The 21,297-nt window shown below is 32.3% G+C and overlaps 1 protein-coding gene across 1 annotated transcript; it reads right to left on the bottom strand.

Annotated features, from left to right (window-relative positions):
• Window positions 1-9,559: 9,559 nt before the first annotated feature.
• On the bottom strand, window positions 9,560-14,332 carry LOC127724870 (uncharacterized). The gene is given in 7 exon segments (XM_052231875.1): window positions 9,560-9,719; window positions 10,118-10,224; window positions 10,576-11,359; window positions 11,361-11,399; window positions 11,401-11,792; window positions 11,795-11,929; window positions 14,321-14,332. Coding segments are annotated over 7 exon segments (1,629 nt in total).
• Between the last annotated feature and the right edge of the window lie 6,965 nt (window positions 14,333-21,297).

Consider the following 21,297-nt stretch of genomic DNA (forward strand, 5'->3'; position numbering starts at 1 on the left):
CTAAAATTGTCCAATGAAACATAGTAATCTGTTGGTATAATTTTCTTTAAATAATATATGATATCCAATTATTGATCTTCTATTTTCGAAAGGGTGTCACTAAATTTTCATGAATGTTATCTCATGCGTCGGTGCGCTCTACTCGAAAATATGGCCTACCAATGGTAGGATCTCCGATAGATAACGACATTATATAATATGAGCATATTATAATAAGGATAATAATGTATTTTTATTTATATATAAGAGCTTTACATATTTTCATCGACGCCTTCAACTAAACAAATCCTTGTACATAGTACACATACACATACAGAATGTTATATATTAGACATTTATTTTAAATCTGTAATATTACCTTCAAGACGGTTAAACTAAACTTTTAACTTAAATATGTTAAATATATATAGTTAGTAAATAGTATTAATGAAATTATTCGTTCTATTTTTTTTCTTAAAATTTTATAAAATACTAAAAATGATTAATATCACTTATTTGTTTCGAAATTGTGACAAACATTCGAAATTTCAGCGACACCTTGTTCTGGAATTAACTGTTTGAACGGAGGTTCATGTGAAGTGTTGAATGGCACATTTCACTGTTCGTGCGTTTCTGGCTTTTCAGGCCTATTTTGTGAAGGTAAGCCTTTAACAGCATTAAAGTTAAATATAATGTAAAGATATCTTCAAAAAAAGAAAAAAGAAAACAAACAAACAAAAAAACTGATTGAACATCGGAAAAATCCCTTATTTTCGCTCATATTAAACAACGTTTTGACCCGTAGTTAAAAAGAATGAGTAGTTTATTTTCGACCATGTATTCAATATAAAAAAACTTAAGAAATAATGACAACATTTTAGCATAGAAACCATTCTGAAGCCAAATATTGTAAGAGCTTCACCAGTGTGCCATCTTGTTTGCGTTTTACAGATCGCTCTATTATAAAATATACTCTTAAATATGACCGACATCAAAAGGACAATGTTACAATACTTTTTCTACACAAATATCGTCTAAAATTCGACCGACGAAAAACAAATTCTGGTAATCTGTTGGTTTATTTTTTTTCCTTTTTGGCTTGAAATAATATTTAACATCCAATAGTTTATCTTCTATTTTCGAAAAGGGTTGCCACCAAATTTTCATGAATGTAATCTCTTGCGTCTTAGCGCTCTACTCGGGATACATATTTCTCGAAAATATGGCCTATCAATGGTAAGATCTCCGATAAATAACGACATGATATCATATCAACATATTATAATAAAGATTATAATGCATTTTTAGTTATATATTAAAGATTCACAAATTTCATCGACACCCTAAACTAAACAAATCCTTGTAACTAGTACACGTACACATACAAAATAAATATATATTTGACATTTATTTTTATATGTTTACCATTACCTTTAAGACAGTTAACCCAAACTTTCACCATTAAATATATATAGTTAGTCATGATATCCATGTAATCATTTATTCTATGTTTTTTTCAAATTTTATGGAATACTAAAAATATTTAATTTATTTTTTTTATAATTATGACAAACATTTGACATTTCAGCGACACCTTGTACTGGACTAAATTGTTTGAACGGGGGTTCATGTGAAGTGTTGAATGGCACATTCCACTGTTCATGCGTTTCTGGCTTTTTAGGACGTCTGTGTGAAGAAGGTATGACTTTAATAGTGATAGGCCATGACAAATTTTTAGCTAGATTGAAAGAAGTGAAATTACATCAATTTCACCTCTCGCTGTTCGGGATAGACCTATCGTGAAATATGGGGTACCCATTGTAAAATTGTAAAATACTGACTGGACGACGTTTGGATTTATATCAGCAAGCTATAAAAAAATATTAATACCATTAATAACAATGTAGCAATTTCCACTTCCTTCCCCTATATTCCAACTTGAGGAAAAACATCAGGCTCCCCTTTACTACTGGTTCCCGCTTGCCGACCCCCTTACTCTCGGTTCCCGCCCCCTACTATTAGTTACTCCCGGGTTACCGCCCCCTGTCCACCGTCTCATAAATTTTGCCGTTGATTTATCTCGTCTGAAATCTTTTACACTGATAATTTTGGCGCCCTTTATAGCTTACCTTGCGGTGTGAGCCAGTTCGCCTCCTTGAAGGCCGTCCTGTCCTATAATTGCTTACATCAACGACATTTGGTCTTGATGGAAAGTTGTCTCATTGGCAATCATACCACCTCTTCCTACTTTTATTTTAAACAAGACACGAGTCTCTAGAAAAAGGACAATCAAAATACTGACAACGACAGAGCCATAAAGAAATAAAGAAACCTTACTTGCAGACAAGCAACTGTTTACAAAACAATGTAAGTGCATAAGGCACAAGACATTCATCTTTAGTGGGATTTACTTCAATACTAAGTTTCATTTCTAAATTTCGTGAAGAAAATTAGTTTTAGAAGGAAAATTTAATATAGTCAAAGGGTCCTCGGTGGCCGAGTGGTCTAAGTAGTTACTACTGTAATCACTAGCCAGTCAACACTGAGGTTGTGAGTTCGAACCCCGCTCGTGCGGGTGCACTCGACTCCAATCTTAATTGACTAGGATTGTCAGTTTTCCTTTCGAAGGTCGGTGGTTTTCTCCGGGCACTCCGGCTTCCTCCACCAATAATATCTGGCCGCCACGAAATAGCCCAAAAGCGGTGCTTAAAAGTGGAGTTAAAACACCAAAAATAAATAAATAAATATAATATAGTCAACTTCTATTTAAAACTTGTAAATAAAGATTGTTATGTAGTGTGGATTTTGCTCATTATTGAAGGCTGTTAGTGACCTGTAAGAAAACATCATTGTCATTTGGTCTCTGATTGAAAATGAAATAAAATCAACTTTTGACTTTGTCACTCTCGTATAAATTGATAAATCTTGCTTATTGTTGAAGGTGTCTGACCTATAATTTCAACAATATCAAGGTATCATTTGGTCTCTGATGGCAAGTAAATTGTCTCATTGACAATCATACTATATCTTCTTTTTTCAATATCAACTGGTTTAATCTGTCCACATATTTATGCAAGTAGAATTTTTTGTTATCTCTTTTTGGACTACGTCGATATTGTCTCTTTATACTTTTTATTTGTTTCTCTGAGGAGCCAGTTTTTTGTTGTTCTGTCAAATATTTTTTATAAATTTCAGTTGTAACATCCATTTGTGTGTTGAATTATTTCATATTGGGCCAAATAAAGTATGTATGTGTTTAGAGTTTCCCTGTTTACCCTATTTTTTTATGAAAGAAAATGTTGACCCTCAACTTTTTTTGCCATTTTTGGACCAGCACTTTTAGAAAAACAAATTTCCTCCCATTGAGACAATGTAAAAAAAAATCAGCAAAAAATAAAGGAAAATCCTACCTACCTATTAATTTTCATGAACATGAAACTATAAACACACATACTTTTTTGTTTGGCCTTAGTGAAATTAAGATACAAACTTATTTCAACATTCAATTGAATTGGTACAGTACTTGAAACACCAAATTTTATCCAACGTTTAGCATGGATAACTATATTTGTAATTATTTTTATCAAAATCCCTAAATGGGATATATAAATAAGACAGTTTCCCATACAACAACAAGAAAATGCATCTAAATGTCAGAAATCCTCCTGAAATGCCTTTAGTGTTTAAAGATCTATTTTTTTCCTCATTCAGCCAGATTTGAACCATAAGCTGGTAAATATAAGCTTCAGAAAACTTGTCACTTGATGCATTCTTACAAAATGTAGCTTGAGCAATATCATTGTGAGGTGAATTTCCACTGCATGTTGAAGGCTGAAGCAATCCAATTAGAAGTGAAGATGTAGAACATCAATGATAATTTTGTATTTTGTTTGAATGCACATGTAATGTGTTAAGAATTTATTCAACATCTTTCTTATCCGTCATATTACAACCGTTTAAAAAAGGGTTTATATAACTCTTTGAAATTTTAACAAGTTATTTTCAGTCAGATATAATACATCTTCAAACACCTTTTTATTTACACAAGAAAGAGCACTATCAAAGATTGTCTTGACATAGCTATGTTCACTGATGGATTTTCAGGTTTTTTTTCTGTCCACCATTGCTTCCAATGCTGAATAAAGAAGAGTACTTTTATAGGAAAAACTAGTCACTGACATATGGTTTATTGCAAACTTTAGTTACTTCTTGTACTTTGAAAAAAATTGAATAAATATTCGATTAAAGAATAGTTACATACTATGGTAGTTGTTGTGGTTTTTTTTTTATTTAAGCCTTTTTTTCTTGACAGGGCAAAATGGAAATGTATGCATAAAGTTAACCCTAGTACATATTGTGTAAATTTCTACCATGTCAGGTTATCTGGTTGTATCGTGTGTTGTTGTGTGCTGCTGTTTGTTTATTATCTTGGATGAGCCAAGTGTTGTTTATTGGAGTGAACCAATTTTGTCCAACAAAAGAGGGTGTGTGTCCACCTTACAAGTACCTGTAGTATATACCAGCATCATTGTTATGTTTAATGTATCTTTATGCAGGTTTGTTGATAACATAGCTGTTGATACTTCTGGTCAAATACAATTTGAAGAGCTCTCATCTAAATTGAAAAATGATTCAAAAGACATTGACAAAAAAAGTGTCAGAAATGTTTTAAGAAGGTTATTTCCAAATGTTAAATTTAAGGCTGGGCGATCAAAACTTGATTGGAAAAAGATAACAACATTGTATCAAGGGGTAAAATGGAAAGATTGCATAAAAAACTAACATATGCGCCTTTCAAGACATTGAAAACACTGCCAAAGGAGTTTTCCCAATTGAAAGAACTGAGTCATGTATCAAAGTTGGTCACTTTACAGGAGATCTAATTAATGGAAACAGAATAATAGCTGAAATAAGTTTTCATGTTGATAAAACATGGTCTGTCACAATCTTTGGACAGAAGATAAATGTAATAAAATTGGGGATTGCACCAGTATATGAGCTCAGTGAGCAAGGTATAAATAGTGTTATAACTATTGTTCACTAGTTCCAGTACTGTAATTGAATAAATGAGAACATTTTAGGAAAACATAATAATAAAATACTTGTTGAAATTTGGTCAAAAGCAAAAGAAATGATGGAAATTCTGATATTAGAAAATTGCGTTCTAAGCTATGTGCTATTGGTCTCCCATTTACATGTAAAAATACAAAATGCTACAAATGTAATCTTCTAAAGATCCCCCATAAAATTGAAAAAAATGTTAAGGAAAAGGATAATGAACATTATATTATATTAACACCAGAAGATCATTCCGATTTTGTTGAAATTTTAAATAAAGTCATATCTGAATGTCAAAAGCGTCTAAAAGTGTTCCTGGTTTCACAACAGAAAGCAGCTGAGTCACATCCTAAAGGAAGAAGGTGGAACAAGGATATTCTAAGAATATGCTTGTCGCTCTGGTGTCGAAGTCCTAGAGGTTATGCAGACTTGAGAGCTAGTGGATTAGTTGTTTTGCCTTCTTCCAGACTCCTACAATATTTTAAAAATTCAGTTAATCAAGTATCAGGGGTTAATAAAGAAATGTTATCCTGGATGTTGAATGAGAAAAAAAATATAAATATACCCCTTCAGGGATATGAAGGGGGTATTCTACTGGATAAAATGAGTTTTGAAAGTGACTTACAGTTTTCTAAGAAAGGTGGTGGTATGAGAATAATAGGTTTTACTGATGTTACTGAGGAGTCCAAATATATGCAAACACTGAGGACTCATAAAGACAATGACAATTTAGCGACACGTGCATTACAGGGGTAACTGGTTTTCGTTTTCCTTTTGCTCATTTTGCAACTACAGGAGCACCAGCATATGAACTTTACCTTACTTTTTGGAAAGCAGTTAATATGCTTTCTTTGTTTGGTTTTAAAGTAACATTTTTAAGTATGGATGGTGCACAGTCTAATAGAGACTTCATGAACACATTATTTGGTAAGGCTGAAACAGAAACTTTTACAATTTCTAATGTTTTTGATCCTGAAATATCTGTAATTATGGACTTCTCACACGCAATGAAAAAAATACGGAACAATATCTACAAAAGTGTATTAAACAATTATGATAAAAGAAATATGCTTTGGAAGGATAAAAGAATTCATTGGGATAACTGGAGAAAAGCCTTATTTTGGGACATATCAAGTAACCTATTCCCTGTACACTGGAAGCTTAAAAAAGACCACATGTTTTTGACAAGTGAAGCAAACATGCGAAACAAACTAGCAGAGGAAGTTCTAGATTCAAATATGCTTAATTTATTGATCCAGTATCAGAAAAGTTTGGGGACAAATGGTAATAAATTAGATAGCTCAGTAGAACTTTTGAAAAATACAAGTCAACTAATAAAAAAACTTCAGAGACTGTCGACCTTTAACTGACATATCTGATGACAGACTGAAAGTTAATGATGATGGGTTGCATTTCTTTAAAGAGTGGGAAACATCTGTGATCAAGGATAATAAGTTATCTAATAAAGAGAAATGTCTTATATCGCATCAAACAAGGCAGGATATATCATCACTGATAATTGGGTTTACGCATTTTTGTATTAACAAACTTACCAGATATAGTGGCTCTTCTATCATATATCCTAAGTCGAATCAACAGAGATCCTATTTAAAACATTTTCTGTCAAGAACGGTCAATTCATAATGGTGCTTGCACCAATCCAACATATTTAGGGTACTGCAACACCATGAATTCAGTGATTCTTGGTGAAATTACCATATCAAGAAAATCCAATACTGGAGGTTATAGTGCTGATCCTTTCAGCTACCACACTAAGAATCCTTTGAATCAGTCCAAAAAACAACGACATTAATTTGAAACACACAATTGTAAATAAAGCTATAGACAGCGTCTTCCTGTTAAACATCATCTCAAATATTACATTCCTACAATAAATAATAAATGCATTATGTAAATCAGGTTGTATCTTTTTTTTTAAATTAAAAGAAGTACAGTAGACACCCATAAGGATCACAGGAATCTTTGTAAAGCCCTTTTATTATTTTCTGTGGTACAGGTATATGTAGTATCAATATAATTATAGCCCCACAAACAAAGATTTTTTTTGGGGGGGGGGGGGGGGGTATATAGGAATCACCCTGTCCGTCCGTCCGTCCGTCTGTCCATATGTCTTGTAAGCGCAACGACTCCTTTAATATAACGAATTGACCGATACTGATGAAACTTTACACAGTTGCAGTACACAACCTGGGAATATGCATGAAGGAAAATAATTCTGGTCTGAAATATTTCAAGGGAGATAATTGAATTAATTTAGTTTATTAAATATGGGTTGTAGGGGTATCCTTTAGTGAGCTGACTCACAGTTCTCTATGCAATACTCTCAGAATGCTAAATACTATCCACGCTGGTCTGTGTCCACTCTTGTTAATTTAACTGTACCCCAAGCACATATGAGATGAACAATAGAGAAGATTTCATAATATTGACAGCATGGTCTCAATAACACTATAAAATATGAAACTAGATAATTGGCGAGAGACAAACCCTTTAGTGTGCATGCATTCAATTATATGTTGTTTTACGTTATGTTCAGTGGCAAATATTTCATGCATACAATGGACAAACATGAAATATCATGAGATATGAAAAAACTACACTGTAGTAGAGAAAACTTGATATGATGATCATGAACTGCTTTTCTGTTTGGAGTGCAAATATTTTTATGTTTTTTGTTGACTATTTTATATAAGCATAAGAAGATGTGGTATGATTGCCAATGAGACAATACTCCACCATTTTAATGAGGTGTTCTTGTGGACGTTGTTTGTCTTTTCATATCTTTAAGCTTACGGCTGTTGTATGATATTATTCTTGTGTTAAACAAGTGGTATTATTGTTGTAGCCCTTGACATCTCAATTTTTTTTTCTGAAACATGGCAATACAAATATCATAGGATTCAAGTCTCATGTAAAACAGTTGTTCATTAGAAATACAAAATTGATATATTAATAGACAACATTGTTTGTTGAAAGCACATGGCACATGGTACAATATGAAATTTATATTGATGAAATATGAAATAATTGCTATTTACCCGACATATTTTATAAATTACTATGTGTCTTGCATAATGGTTTAGACATAAAAAGTTGTAATTTAATGTACATAATATATACCATATCTGATATGGATTTAAGGACAGATCTTTTGATTATTATTTCTTTTAATCAAAAGATTATTTGATATGTAGATATATAAATGCAACATTAAACAAACTCAAAAACTAATTGCTTATATTTACTACTTTAGGCCTTGGATGGAGAGTTGTCTCATTGGCAATCATGCCACATTTGTTTGTGTTTATAATAATATCATGGATTTAGATTTTTTTTGTTTTTAATTAGAATTTTTTTTTTATAGTTACATATAATGAAGTTATTAAGTAAACTGCATACAGATATAGTTGTAGTTCAGAGGCCGTTCCAGACTTTCCAAAAAGGAGCGGGGACCAAATTTTGCCCAAAAATCCCAGTATTTTTTTTTTAATTCCAGATAAGGGGGTCCCTTACACTCCCCTACCCAATTATAGTTATATACACCATTGCATCAGAAAATTCAATACTATTCTCTCATGCCTGGGTTGCTGCATCATTAACAATAATTTGTGCATGTAGCCACAGGTCTGTGTGTGTGATGATTGTTTTAACAAATTGAACATATAAATTTGAAGATGTAAATAATATAATGATGTATAATTTTATTAAATGTTTCTATATATTTACATGTACTTGCCTTTCTTGCAAAGAGGGCAATCAATCTGCTGTAGTGTAACGATTCCACAGCTCATCAAGTTCCAATCCTGCACAATGCCTGTCAAACCGTGACTCGCATGTGTCACACAAAATCCAGTCCTCACCCCTTCCTTTAATATATTGTCTACTACAAATACTGCAACAATCATCAATATCTTTAAATGATTTCTTGCTTTTGGTGAATTGTCTTTTTTTCTTGCCAGCACCCTTACCTTTGTTACCGGTACTTTTTCCTTTTCCACCTTTTTCCCTAAGTGCACTTGATTCTGTCACTTCAGACACACTTATTGATGGGTTAAGAGAATCTGATGTCAAAACTGATGATTGAGGATTTGAGTGAAGAGGTATTCCTTTTCCACTGTTGGTAGGTTTTCTTGAACGTTTGTTAGTTATGTCTTCTACATTACTCTCTGACGATTCATATGTGAGGCTAGAGGTTGATGGAATAGGTTCTGATGACGACCCTACTGATGTAGAGGATATTATCAGTTCATTTGGAAATTGCACGCATTGTGCTTGATTTTCTGCACTAGCTAGTTCTTTTGTCATATCTTCTTTCTTCAGTTTTGATAAAAGAGTTACACCATATGCCTTTCCTAAGGGTTGTAGTTGTGCTTTTGTAAAAGTACTGTCTTTGAATATGCTTTCTTGTGTTACTAGTTCTGACTTTAGTCTGAAATGACTGGCAGACGTATCTGAGGAATTATCATCAATTATAAATTTCATATCCATTTTTTAACTGATTTTAATGACTTTTGCATAACTTTCTCAGTGCAACACCTTTTTCTTTCTTCAAATATGACAGATAGTCCTTTCTAAATTTGCTTATGCAGACTTTCATGAACAAGTCACACACCTTTGGCATTAATATGAGAATTGAATCAAAATTATACACAATGTCTTTGCTAATATCATTTACAATGTCCCATGTACTGCTGAAGTAATTTACATTTAATTCAAAGTCTGTGTCAACATTTGTAAATAAATTCACCCAGGATTCCAGTATGTCAGTGTTATTTAATATATATTCACCAAGAGCATGAAACAGGTTGTCTTTGTACAGTACCAAGTTCTCATAGTTTTCATTTTTTGTCCAATAAGACAAAGAAATTGTACACGGGATCTGTAATATTCACCAAACTTTGTTTTCGCTTTGTTTCATCAAGACTTTCTGAATCAGTGGTTATTGAGGAAATTTCTGCCTCTGATATACACTCACTTTCAAGAAGTTTTATTTCAGTTTTCAAGATCTTAATTTCTTGTACCTTATTTTCATTGGATAGATGATTTGGAAGCATTGTACTTTAGTTTGGCAATCACATATCTTCCTACATATCTGATTTTACCTCTGCCAGCAGGTAAAATTTCCTCTGGCAGTGTCCCTAACTGATGCGTTTCTTTACAAGTCACCTGGGTTGACAAATCATGGAGATGCTTTTTTTGGATGTTGAACATTACACTTGTTAGGAACTTCCTCTCTGTTGTTAAATTTTGCCTCATTCCATAGTACTGTGAAAGTAGATTGGAAACAGAACTGATGAACTATTCACCTCTTTAGTACCTGTTGAACTGAGTGTAGAGTGCATTTATTTGTTTATTTGTTATGTTTTCTGATCCTTTAAAAACAAAACTAGCCATGTCTTTTATACATGTATGTTGTTTCGTAAACCACTCATTAAAAGGTATAATATTATTCTTAAATAATATGTCCATGCCATTTTCCACTGGTGTATCAGCAAATTCTTTCAATGAACTACTAACAATTTCATCTTTAATGTTTTTTGGAACACTGTCATGACTGTAATACAACATGTCATCTATCAATTGTACTAGATCTTCATCATTATTAGAAAATAAGGAGTCTTTGTAGTTTATTATCAAACCCCCCATAATTTCATTTGTGTCACACTCACTGTCATTTTTGTCACTGTGACTGTCACTCTTACATGTATCACTATTGTCAACAACACCAAAATCAAATTGAACATGACGACATGAGTCTACCAAAAATGCAGTGTTTAAAATATCATTGAATCTGCTTACTTTGCTAGGTTGTGGCTTGCAGTGGTGTTTCTTAAAACCAATCACGTGAAGTCCACTTACATTTGTAGCTCTCTCTATAGCTACCCCTAACTGTCCTGGGAAGCTTATAAGCTCGCAATGAACAATAACCGAATTCAAACTCATTCCTTGGGACTTGTGAATTGTTATCCCATAACTTAGCTTCAATTGAAGCTGTTCCCTTTTTGCCAATATTTTCTTTTTCACATGATCATATGTTGAAAAAGTATGCTTTACAACATTAATAGTAACAGTTTTACCATCTACAGCAAAATCTACATCAACTGAGTCAGATTTAATATTACTTAAAGTGCCTATTAAACCATTCACTAGAGTGTCGGATAAATTTAATATCAGCATTACATTACACAATGGATTCAATCCTAGATGCTTTGATGCTAAAATTCTATTTAAAAAATGATGATCACCTTCTTCTTTACATGCAAATGTTGTCATTTCCCCAGGAAGTTGTCGTAGCTTGGATAAAAACATCTGAATCTAAATTTCTGGCAAATAAATGGAAAAGCTTCTTCAGAAATGTTTTGAGGAAGTGACCGAGAAAGAGATTGTAAAAACGCAACTACATCATCATTTATAATTCCCTTTTCTAAACTATTCACAGCAAGAATAAGTTCTCTCTCCTTCTGTCTATGTACCTCATTTAGCACCAACTTGTGACAAAATGTACTGTTGAAAAACTTTGCCTCAAAACAATAGTGTCCAAAGTCACCATACAATTCATTTGATATAGGGGGAAGCTGGTAAAAATCACCAACCAAAATCACCTGCATGCTCCCAAATAAGTTCTGTGTTTTCCTAAAATGTCTAAATAAAAATTCTACTTGACAGAGCACTTTGCTACTGATCATTGACACCTCGTCAATGATAAGAACGTCAGTTTTGATTATCTTTTTTTTTTAGTATCATCATACCGTTCATCAGAAGAAATCAGTTCTGTAATTTCTCTGTTGGAATGTCTGCCACCAGATATTCCGGCAAATTTATGTAATGTGATAGCCCCAAGTCCGCCGTAATGGATTGTGTCCCTCCACAGCTGTATCAAAGGCTTGTTTTTGATCTTCGTCCATTGCTTACCTTTTTTTTTTCCTACGAATTTATTTTTACAGTAAGTCCGGGAAAATTTTCGGAATCCTTCGTATGTTATCCTAAGTGTAATTGCATTCGGAATTCAAGTAGAAACGGCGCGAAAATTCAAACATTTGCGAAAAATCGACTTCCGTTAGTGACAATGGACTAGACCACTTTCGAGTTTGTCCTTCACCGGAAAAAACTCGTCAATTATGCGTGCCTTTATGACGTCATTTACCAGATAGAGGGGATCGCCTGTATCCCTGCACTGTTAACGTTCATCAAGCGTCTTAGTGATCGTCATTGTGCAGGATATTAAACTAGAAACAATGTTTGTTCTGTAGGTGCTTAATCACAATTCCCTAATGACAGCAGTGCTGATGGTCAATTATGAGAATTCAATTTGCCAAACAATACGTGCAATATAGCATCATAGTTTTCAAACCACTCGCTCAACATTGGAACGGAAGTGAAGATATATGCCCCTAAACGGACGAATGGTGTTCACTAAAACCAAAGTTTTTGACGGAAATGCATCGAACTCGAAAGTTGTCTCTTGGGCCAAAATGAGCCGAACAAGTGATAAAAATCTAAATAGTCTGGATATCTGAGAGATCGTAGTTACAAAACAAGTACATTGGCGAAAAGGTTAGTCTTTTTTCATACCATTCAAGTCCAAGTTTGTTGAAAATAACTAGATTTTGAGACAGAAAACGTCCCGAAGGTGAGCATATGTACGAAAATTAAAATTTGTGGAAGAAAAGGAAAGAGGGGAATTTTTTTTTTACTAATATTGTTTAATCGCATTGAAAAGACTATGAACACATTGAATTAGTAAAACAAAGTTAATATAAGTTGAAATATGAAAAAATATTTTCAAATGAAATATAACCACACAAATAAAAAAAAGGGGGGATCCACTCCACAAACGCCTGTGCGATAATTAAAACAATATTAAATGATCTAATTACAGTGTTGAATAGGAAAGCTTTTAGATGAAGTTTATTTAAAAAATCGATAGGTTTACCCGGTCCGTTTCTAAATTTATGGGCTAGATAAACAACATCATCGTTAAAAGTATGATGCGCTAACCGTTTGTAATAAGTTTTCTAAAGGTACAGTCGAACTTTCAAACCATCAATTTGTATCAATGAAAGAATTTAGTAAAGGTTTCAAGTAATTTGTGGTAATATTTGACTAAATAGTACTAGTATTACATAGATCACGTTCATTGAAATCCAAAAAGTCACTACCAAAACGGACATATAGAAAGAGTTAGGATATATTATCATCGTAAGATTGTGCAGAAGGATAATCACCGTTCAAAAAAGGAAAATTGACAATAGGGAACGAACAGTCGTAATTTCTAAATTAAGGAAAGAACAGTTATTGCTGTTTTTTTTATTCTTTTGAAGTAATTTCCTTTGGGTAATTTCTGCAGTATATTAACATGATTTAGAGAATTCGAGATTATTTAACGAAAAAAAATATCATTATGTAAGTGTTGTTGAATTTATTAGTAAGATGGAATTTAGACGAGTCTTTATTAACTTTGGCCCTAAGATTCAAAACAGCACAGGAACAAGTCTGCTATTAAATGGATGCAATTTTTGCTCATAGGAATATCTAACTTTATTGTCGAAACATACATAATTGTTGTAAAGGAGAAGATTCACAGCTGTAATCTTCTCATCACACCTGCAGTAAGTATATATAGCATGTTAACCTTTCTCATTTCTCATTAGAGAAGGAGGCTACATATGAGTTGCAGCAAATAAATTTGCAATCAAATTTCCGAAGCGACCATAAAATTAATAGGAAAACTATTGTTATAGGAAAAGATTGTATGGAAGGGTACTGTAAAGAGTTGAAAAGTCAAACTTGTCAGTCAAATCAAAAGAACAACCAAACGCACGTAATTTATGTAAACCATCCAACGATGTTTTAACATTCAATGTTATAATTACTTCATTGTTTTCATATGCTTTATTACAAAAGTTAATGATAAAGTTTTTAATAGTAGTGAAGCAACTAGTAAAAGCACTAAAAGACTAGTTGTAGAATGTTCAGGTTTTTTTGTGTAATTTAAGTAACCAATACGTAGTAAGGGACCTTCAAATGTCCAGATAAGTCCTTAGCTGAGATGTGGTAATGATATTATTGTTTACTTAATGACTCTTTTTGAAGTGCACGGACCTAAATATAGGAGAATTTATTATTTCATTCTTAACTTCCTTGTAGAATTTAGGTCATACCACCACTACATTGTTGGCTGCTTTGTAGGCCGATAAGGACACAAACTGCTTTGTTAGTACTTGGTTTTTTTTCTTATTCTTGAAATAAGCGTATTATTTACCCTTTTATTCATTTTAAAATTAGATTCAAAGTATGATATTCGAATATCACAATATTTATACATTTATTTAAATAACAATAAAAAAATGTGTTTATCAGATTTTTTCCCGATTCAACAATTTTCATACGCCCGTCAAAGACGGAACGTTATATGGTAAACCAATGTCCGTCCGCCCATCCGTCCGTCCGTCCGTCCATTCGTCGGTCCGTCAACACTTTGTACGAATACTCAAAGTCGATTTTATCTTATTCTAATATAACTTTAACGTAACATTAGAATTGACAGAATAAAGTTCCCCTTTACACATATTTTGTTTTTGTCATTCCAGAGTTAGAGAACTATGTCTCTTAGATTTAAGGCAGTTTTAAACAAATTGCGCACTAACTCCAGTATCCTAATTGATGTCATCCAAAGTTCACATTATTGTGAGGATTGACGAAAGAAAGCTCCCTCGTGATTTTTTTAATTTCCCGATGTGTCGTTCCAAAGCTACCAAACTTTAACTGTTACATTTAAAGCTATTTTTCACAAATCGTGCACTAGCTCTAGTATCCCTGGATTGATTACCTCCAAATTTTACCTTATTGTGAAGATTGATGAAAGTAATGTCCATTTTAATTTTTTGAATTTTCCAGTTTGTCGTACTCGAGTTATGATTTTTGAATTGTCAGATTTTAGTACATTTTCCCCATATTGTACCCTAAGCATGCTAACTTGAGTTTGATTTTATTGATTAAGTGGAATTGGTGAACATATGATTAAATGTCTTCGAAAGATCCCACTATATTCTTGCAACAATTGCAATATGCACAATAAGGGCGTATCATGTGGTCTTGGTGCAGCTGTTTATTAAAAGAAGGTGAATGGCGTCTTTAATGATCTGACGACCCCGTTTCTAATCTTTTTAAGATGGAGGAAGATATCAAGGTGCTTTTTTCAAAAAGCGTTAACCTCTCGATTTTGAACGATGTTGGGGTCTCTCGTTAAAGCATGGCCGTATCTAAAATTCGATGTTTCACAGTTTCAAAATGAAGGAACATTATTTTTTAAAATACTAACGTCTGATGTAGCTGACCTGTAATTAAATAATTAAAGTGCTACTGGATTTTGTTGTATTTATACGAAATAATAAGTGGTTCTTTATCAAAATAAAGAGGTAAATATACTCGATAAGCTGATACTAATCATGCTCATATTGTCATAAATTGGTATATATATTAATTGATAACGAAACTACACCTGAAGAATTTCGACCAAACATGGTTCCATTAGATAAGACATATAAGCATATGGTAAAAAATAAAAAATATATTTGTTGATGCAATTAAACAGTAAACACAGAAGATATTTAGGAAGCAGATCGATTCAATCGATTCAGTTTTGAAAAGAATCAACCTAGGCGGCAGTAAACTACGACTCATTACTCAATAAAACCTTGCATTTATCATTACGATGTATGACTGTCATGCCGGTTTGTCTTCCTAAATAATGAAATCATATTCATAAAGGTGTGATGCTACAACTCATCATAGATACCAGGCTTTAAATTTTGTACGCAAGACACACGTCTACAAAATACTCATTAACGACACTCAAATAAAAATGAGAAATTCCAAATAATTGCCCTAAAAATATATTGATCTTAATGAATGTTTAGATGAAGACGAAAACAAAAAAATCAAACGTCAAAAATTAAATAATCACATAGATCATGTTAACTTAACTGAATACAAAGAAATAAATAGAAAAAGAAAGCCAAACATAGGATACACTGCCTGTTCGTATAAGTATAACTATATTTCCATATTCAATAAACCGTGAAATGTAAGTCATAATCAAAATTTGGCATATATATTAACTTCATAATGAATAGGTATACTAAGTTTCGTGTTAATGATGCTACAAACTACATCTAACCAAAGCCTTAAACCAGATACGGGACGGACGGAAACACAAACAGACCGGAAAACATAATGCTCTCTACTATCGTATCAGGGCCACAACCATGTTCTCTTAAAAGTATCTCAAAAACATATCTTCAAAGCAAAAGTTTATTTATTTGATAAACACGAGTGAAAAGGTAACTAGAATACATTGTTTTTGTGCATATAAACCAATTATAAATGCTATTAGATTGATGATCATGATGCCATGTTAGTCTTGGCACTCATACCACATCTTCTTATATCTATTGATAACTATAAATATAACAAGTTCGAATATTTAAAAGTAGAATTTGCATGCTAACGATTCCGTCATTGTTTTCCTCTTTTTAAACCTTGTTGACTTATCAAAGTGCAACGCGGTGAGGGAGCATAGATACACCTTGCGTACGTCCGTCCATGGACTGTTCGTTCTTCCTGTCTTATTAGCGTTCTTGTGCATACAGGTCTTTCCAATTTTTGGGAACTTATATCACATTTTCATATCAACAATGTTTCGGGCGAGCTTCTTGGTAAGTGTATTCAACTATGCCCCTTGAAATGTATATGCGTACGTCAGATCTTGTTATCACCGCTTACAATTCTTTCGAGAATTATTATGAAATTTGTATCCAATGTTTATATCGAAAATGTCTTGGACGAAGTAGAAAATCAGTGCCGATCAACTATTTTTAAAAGTGTTATTCCCCTAGGAAATGTAAAAAAATGGAAATTTGCATTGTTTAGAGCTCTCAATCCTAAATTTATTTTAGAATTTTTCTTGACTACAGGTGTTGCTGTTTACCTTTACCTATTGTTCAACCAGATTGTAAAATTGACAATGCAATTGGGACATTTAAATTGACCAGTTGGTATTGTTAAGCGTTGACAATAGGTAATCACTCATGCATTTAGAGTCTACCTTGATGCTTTCCCATCACCTTACCTGTTCAATTGTCACTGTTTTTTAAAACTTATCCATGTGCCATTTATCTTTGTGAAATAACATAACATGCCTACCGTTTATATAAGTATATATGGTATGAAAAAGCTAGAATATGGCCACAATATGCAAAATTATTCAATGTTCTAATATTTGCTAAAGACTGCTGATTTTTTTTTAATTTCATTTCCCTTTTTTCTTAAGAGAATCCTAAAATAAGTAAAGGAATACACATTGTGATGACAGTCTTTTTCATTTAAATGAATGTATTCCTTGAAGTAGTTGGCCATTCAATTTCCAAAAAAACATAACGTTAAGAAGAAAAAGGAGAGATTTTTTATTTAACTGTCATTTCAAATTTATAGAGTGAGCAAGCCAGAACAAGAATATATATGTTTTTTTTCTTGCAGGGTATTAATTTGCATGTCATATAATGCACAACAATTCCTTTTAATGTTTTCATATTGAAACACTAATTAGTGCTTGTATTTCTTTTATATTGTTAAAAAAGACCGCTTTTATCTCACATTCGCTCTTTCTAATGGGAGATAACTCAAAATATTACTTTTGACTCTCGTGGAAATCTTGATTATTTCATAATTTCCATAATTTTCCAAGATTAAAAAACATAAGAACATATGTGTGCATTCCTTCGTTTAGAAATTTGATCAATACGTTTTGACATGAGCTTCCATAGTGAAATAGCAAAATAATAGTTATGAATAAACTGGTTTATTTATTTATTTATTGACACTGATATTGATATCCCATCCAGTATTCCAGTTTTCACTATTTGAAGTAATTTTAGACTATATTCCTAATTCTATTAACTTTTTGGAATATTTTCTTAAATTTTTCACTATATCATTAGATTTTTTATCTATATCCACAGTATTCTGTTTAATTTCCCATGATATATATATATATATATATATATATATATCCCAATTAGACAGGCAAAGAGTCTTTATATAAGATCCAGAATTTTGTAATTTTTGATTATTTCCAATATCACATTCAAAATATTTATCCTCACTTTACAAATTTTTTGGAATATTTTATTTATATTTTCACTATATCACTTGATTTGACTATATCCACATTATTCCGTTTTTATTTCATTTCCTATAACATATGTCCCAAATTAAAAATCTTAGATCCAGAATTTTATAATGGTTATTCCAAATATCACATTCAAAATTGTTATCCTCACGTAATGAATTTATTTGGATATTTTACTTTTATTATTCATTTTATCACTTAAGATTTGACTATATCCACTGTATTCACATTTTATTTCATTTCCATGATATATATCCAATTTAAACAGGTGAGTTATCTTCATATTAGATCCATATTTTTATAATGATTATATCCAAAATCACATTTAAACATTTAAAGCCACAGAAACATGTTGGTTGAACTTATTTCTCCTACTTGCTTTCAAGTTTTGAATTTTTTTAACTTTTAGATTAACTAAATCTCATCTCTCAAAAAGTGAATTTCCTTGAGTGAACACCATTTTTATGAACAAAAATCCTAGTAGATTTCAAAGAAACACACTGCAAGTATACTTCAAAATTATTTTGGCTTTTACATGTACATCATCGTGTGAAAGCCACACGAAACATTTTGAATGAATTATTTCCACCTTGATACGATCCATTCAAAGTCACATTTTAAGAAGCAAAATTAAATGCATCTAAGAATTGAATTCAAATAAAATAAATTCCAATATTTTATGCAAATTGATTCCAATAGATTTCAAACACTGCGAATAAAAATCCAAAATGAAAAATATTAAAGGATATAATTATGAAGAAACACATAACATATCCATCTGAAAACTGAAACTGAAAACACTTGAATTGCTATTTCTTGTTGCACTGTCAACTGGATAATACTATGTATAAGGGTTCAAAATTTAAAGATTCATTTAGCATGTAAAAACAGTTTTAATTTTCGTACATATTAAGATGCAGTTCCGAATATCTTTGACTGATTTCGATTATTGGGTCAAAATTAGATTTATCATCTATATTGGGGGCTTAAAACAATGAAAACCGATCATACTTTCTTCCTTATCAACTTTATAATATAATATCCCTAGATGAAGAAAAACTTAGGAAAAAAGCAAGCTGTAAGGTTGGGATAGGTGAATAAAAATCAGTACAGGTAGCATCAAGGTAGACTCAATTCTAACAATACCAACTGGTCAATTTAAATGTCCCAATGGTATTGTCAATTTTACAATCTGGTTGAACACTTGGTAAAGGTAAACAGCAACACCCATAGTCAAGTCACAGTAATTCATGTTAAAGATTTATAGCAGTAATGTCTCTGGAGCGTTCGATATCAGCACTGATTAATATTCTTTACAGGAGTTATGTCGCTTAGAAATGTGATTTCTATGGAAAACTGCATGGTAAGCGATCTGAACCCTTCGTTTTTTATAACATTTATGTTAAGGGTTCAGGTCAGTTATGTCCCGAATAAAGTCATAAATCGATAAAGAGAAAACAAATCCGGGTTACAAACTAAAACCGAGGGAAACACATCAACTGTAAGAGGAAAACAACGGAACAACAGATACTCTGAACTGCAACAAAAACAAACGTCAACATACATAGAAACGGACTATTTGATAACAACTAGTTAACAACGAGATCAAAAATCATAGGCGATCAACTATTTTTAAAAGAACTCCTTTCGAATTGAAATGCAATTGATATTGAAAATTACATTGTAAACACTCTCATCGAAAACATAAATATCTTGGAGTTATTGTTTCTGGAAATATAACATATGTGTATTGGCGCGATGCATTGAAATTCTGTTCTTTTATCTTAAATGACAATAATAACTTGACACCGCAGAATAAAATAATGTTTAATTGATAATATGAAAGATTATTGTAGATATTATATATTTATAAAACAATTTCAGATGTTGGACCGTGCTTTTCAAATCCCTGTTTCAATTTTGGTTCATGCAGAGCGTCATGCAACACTTATACCTGTTATTGTCCAAATGGAACGAAAGGCAGCCGTTGTCAAGGTGAGTTGAATTTGACAACAACAATAACAAAAAATATCGAAATAGAAAATTATATAAAGCCAAAAGACCATTATAAATGTCAAAAATAGACAACGCGTTTTGTCAATATTTTCTATTAGGTACAAGAAAAGGTCTTCCAATTGTATGAAGGTATACTTTCATTCCAAAGAGTATCATTTTATATTTACAGATAGGTTATCCGATAAGGAAAGTCTGTAGTAGAGTCAAAATAAATAGACATATGCAATAATAAATCATTAATGATTGACAAAAAAAGAAGATCTTCAAGTAACAGATAAAAGTAAATTACCGATGTACAAATCTCAAGTAAAAGCCAAGTGAAAACTTCCGAATTTATCGTATAAACTCCAAAAGGATAGATAACAGGTGCGTCGATAAGATAAAAATCTCTTGCTTATGCATACATCTACCGCCTTGCAAACCCAGATTCAGTCACGATGTCAAGATAGAATATTAAACACAATATGTTATCTCAAAATAGCCCATCTCTATAACAATGTGCATTCTTTAATCTATTTTTAAAAGGACGAGCAAAATCTCTCGATATTAGCGATTAAACAATTGCGTCGAGGGGTCTTCTAAAACTTAATTATTATTGATAAGAACGCCGTCGTCAGAGAGCAAATTCACCGATGTCAGCAAGGCGATGCGAAACAAACATACAGATTGAATAGGGAAAATAATCTGTATTCCAATGACCAAGAAGAGCAAAGTGATTTACTTTCCTCTTTTCACAACAAAGCAATATTCTCTCGAGTGAAATTAATACTATAAACATATAGAGCGTAGTTGATTGGATAGAAACACTCGGGAAAGATTTTGGATAAGAAAATAAAAAAAAATTGCACCAAATGGGATTAATGAAAATGTGTAGTTAAAATTGCGCAAATAACTTCAATATCGACATCATGGCAACACCGCCTGCACCGTGTCCAGCGCCCTAGACCACTCGACCGCCTAAGCTACATAACAAGATAGCTTTTGGTGGTCGATGTAATGCCTTTCCTCGTCGGCTTTATCTAGGGTTGTAACAC

Source organism: Mytilus californianus, unplaced genomic scaffold (genome assembly GCF_021869535.1).
Source record: "Mytilus californianus isolate M0D057914Y unplaced genomic scaffold, xbMytCali1.0.p SCAF_14, whole genome shotgun sequence".
Lineage (NCBI taxonomy): Eukaryota > Metazoa > Mollusca > Bivalvia > Mytilida > Mytilidae > Mytilus > Mytilus californianus.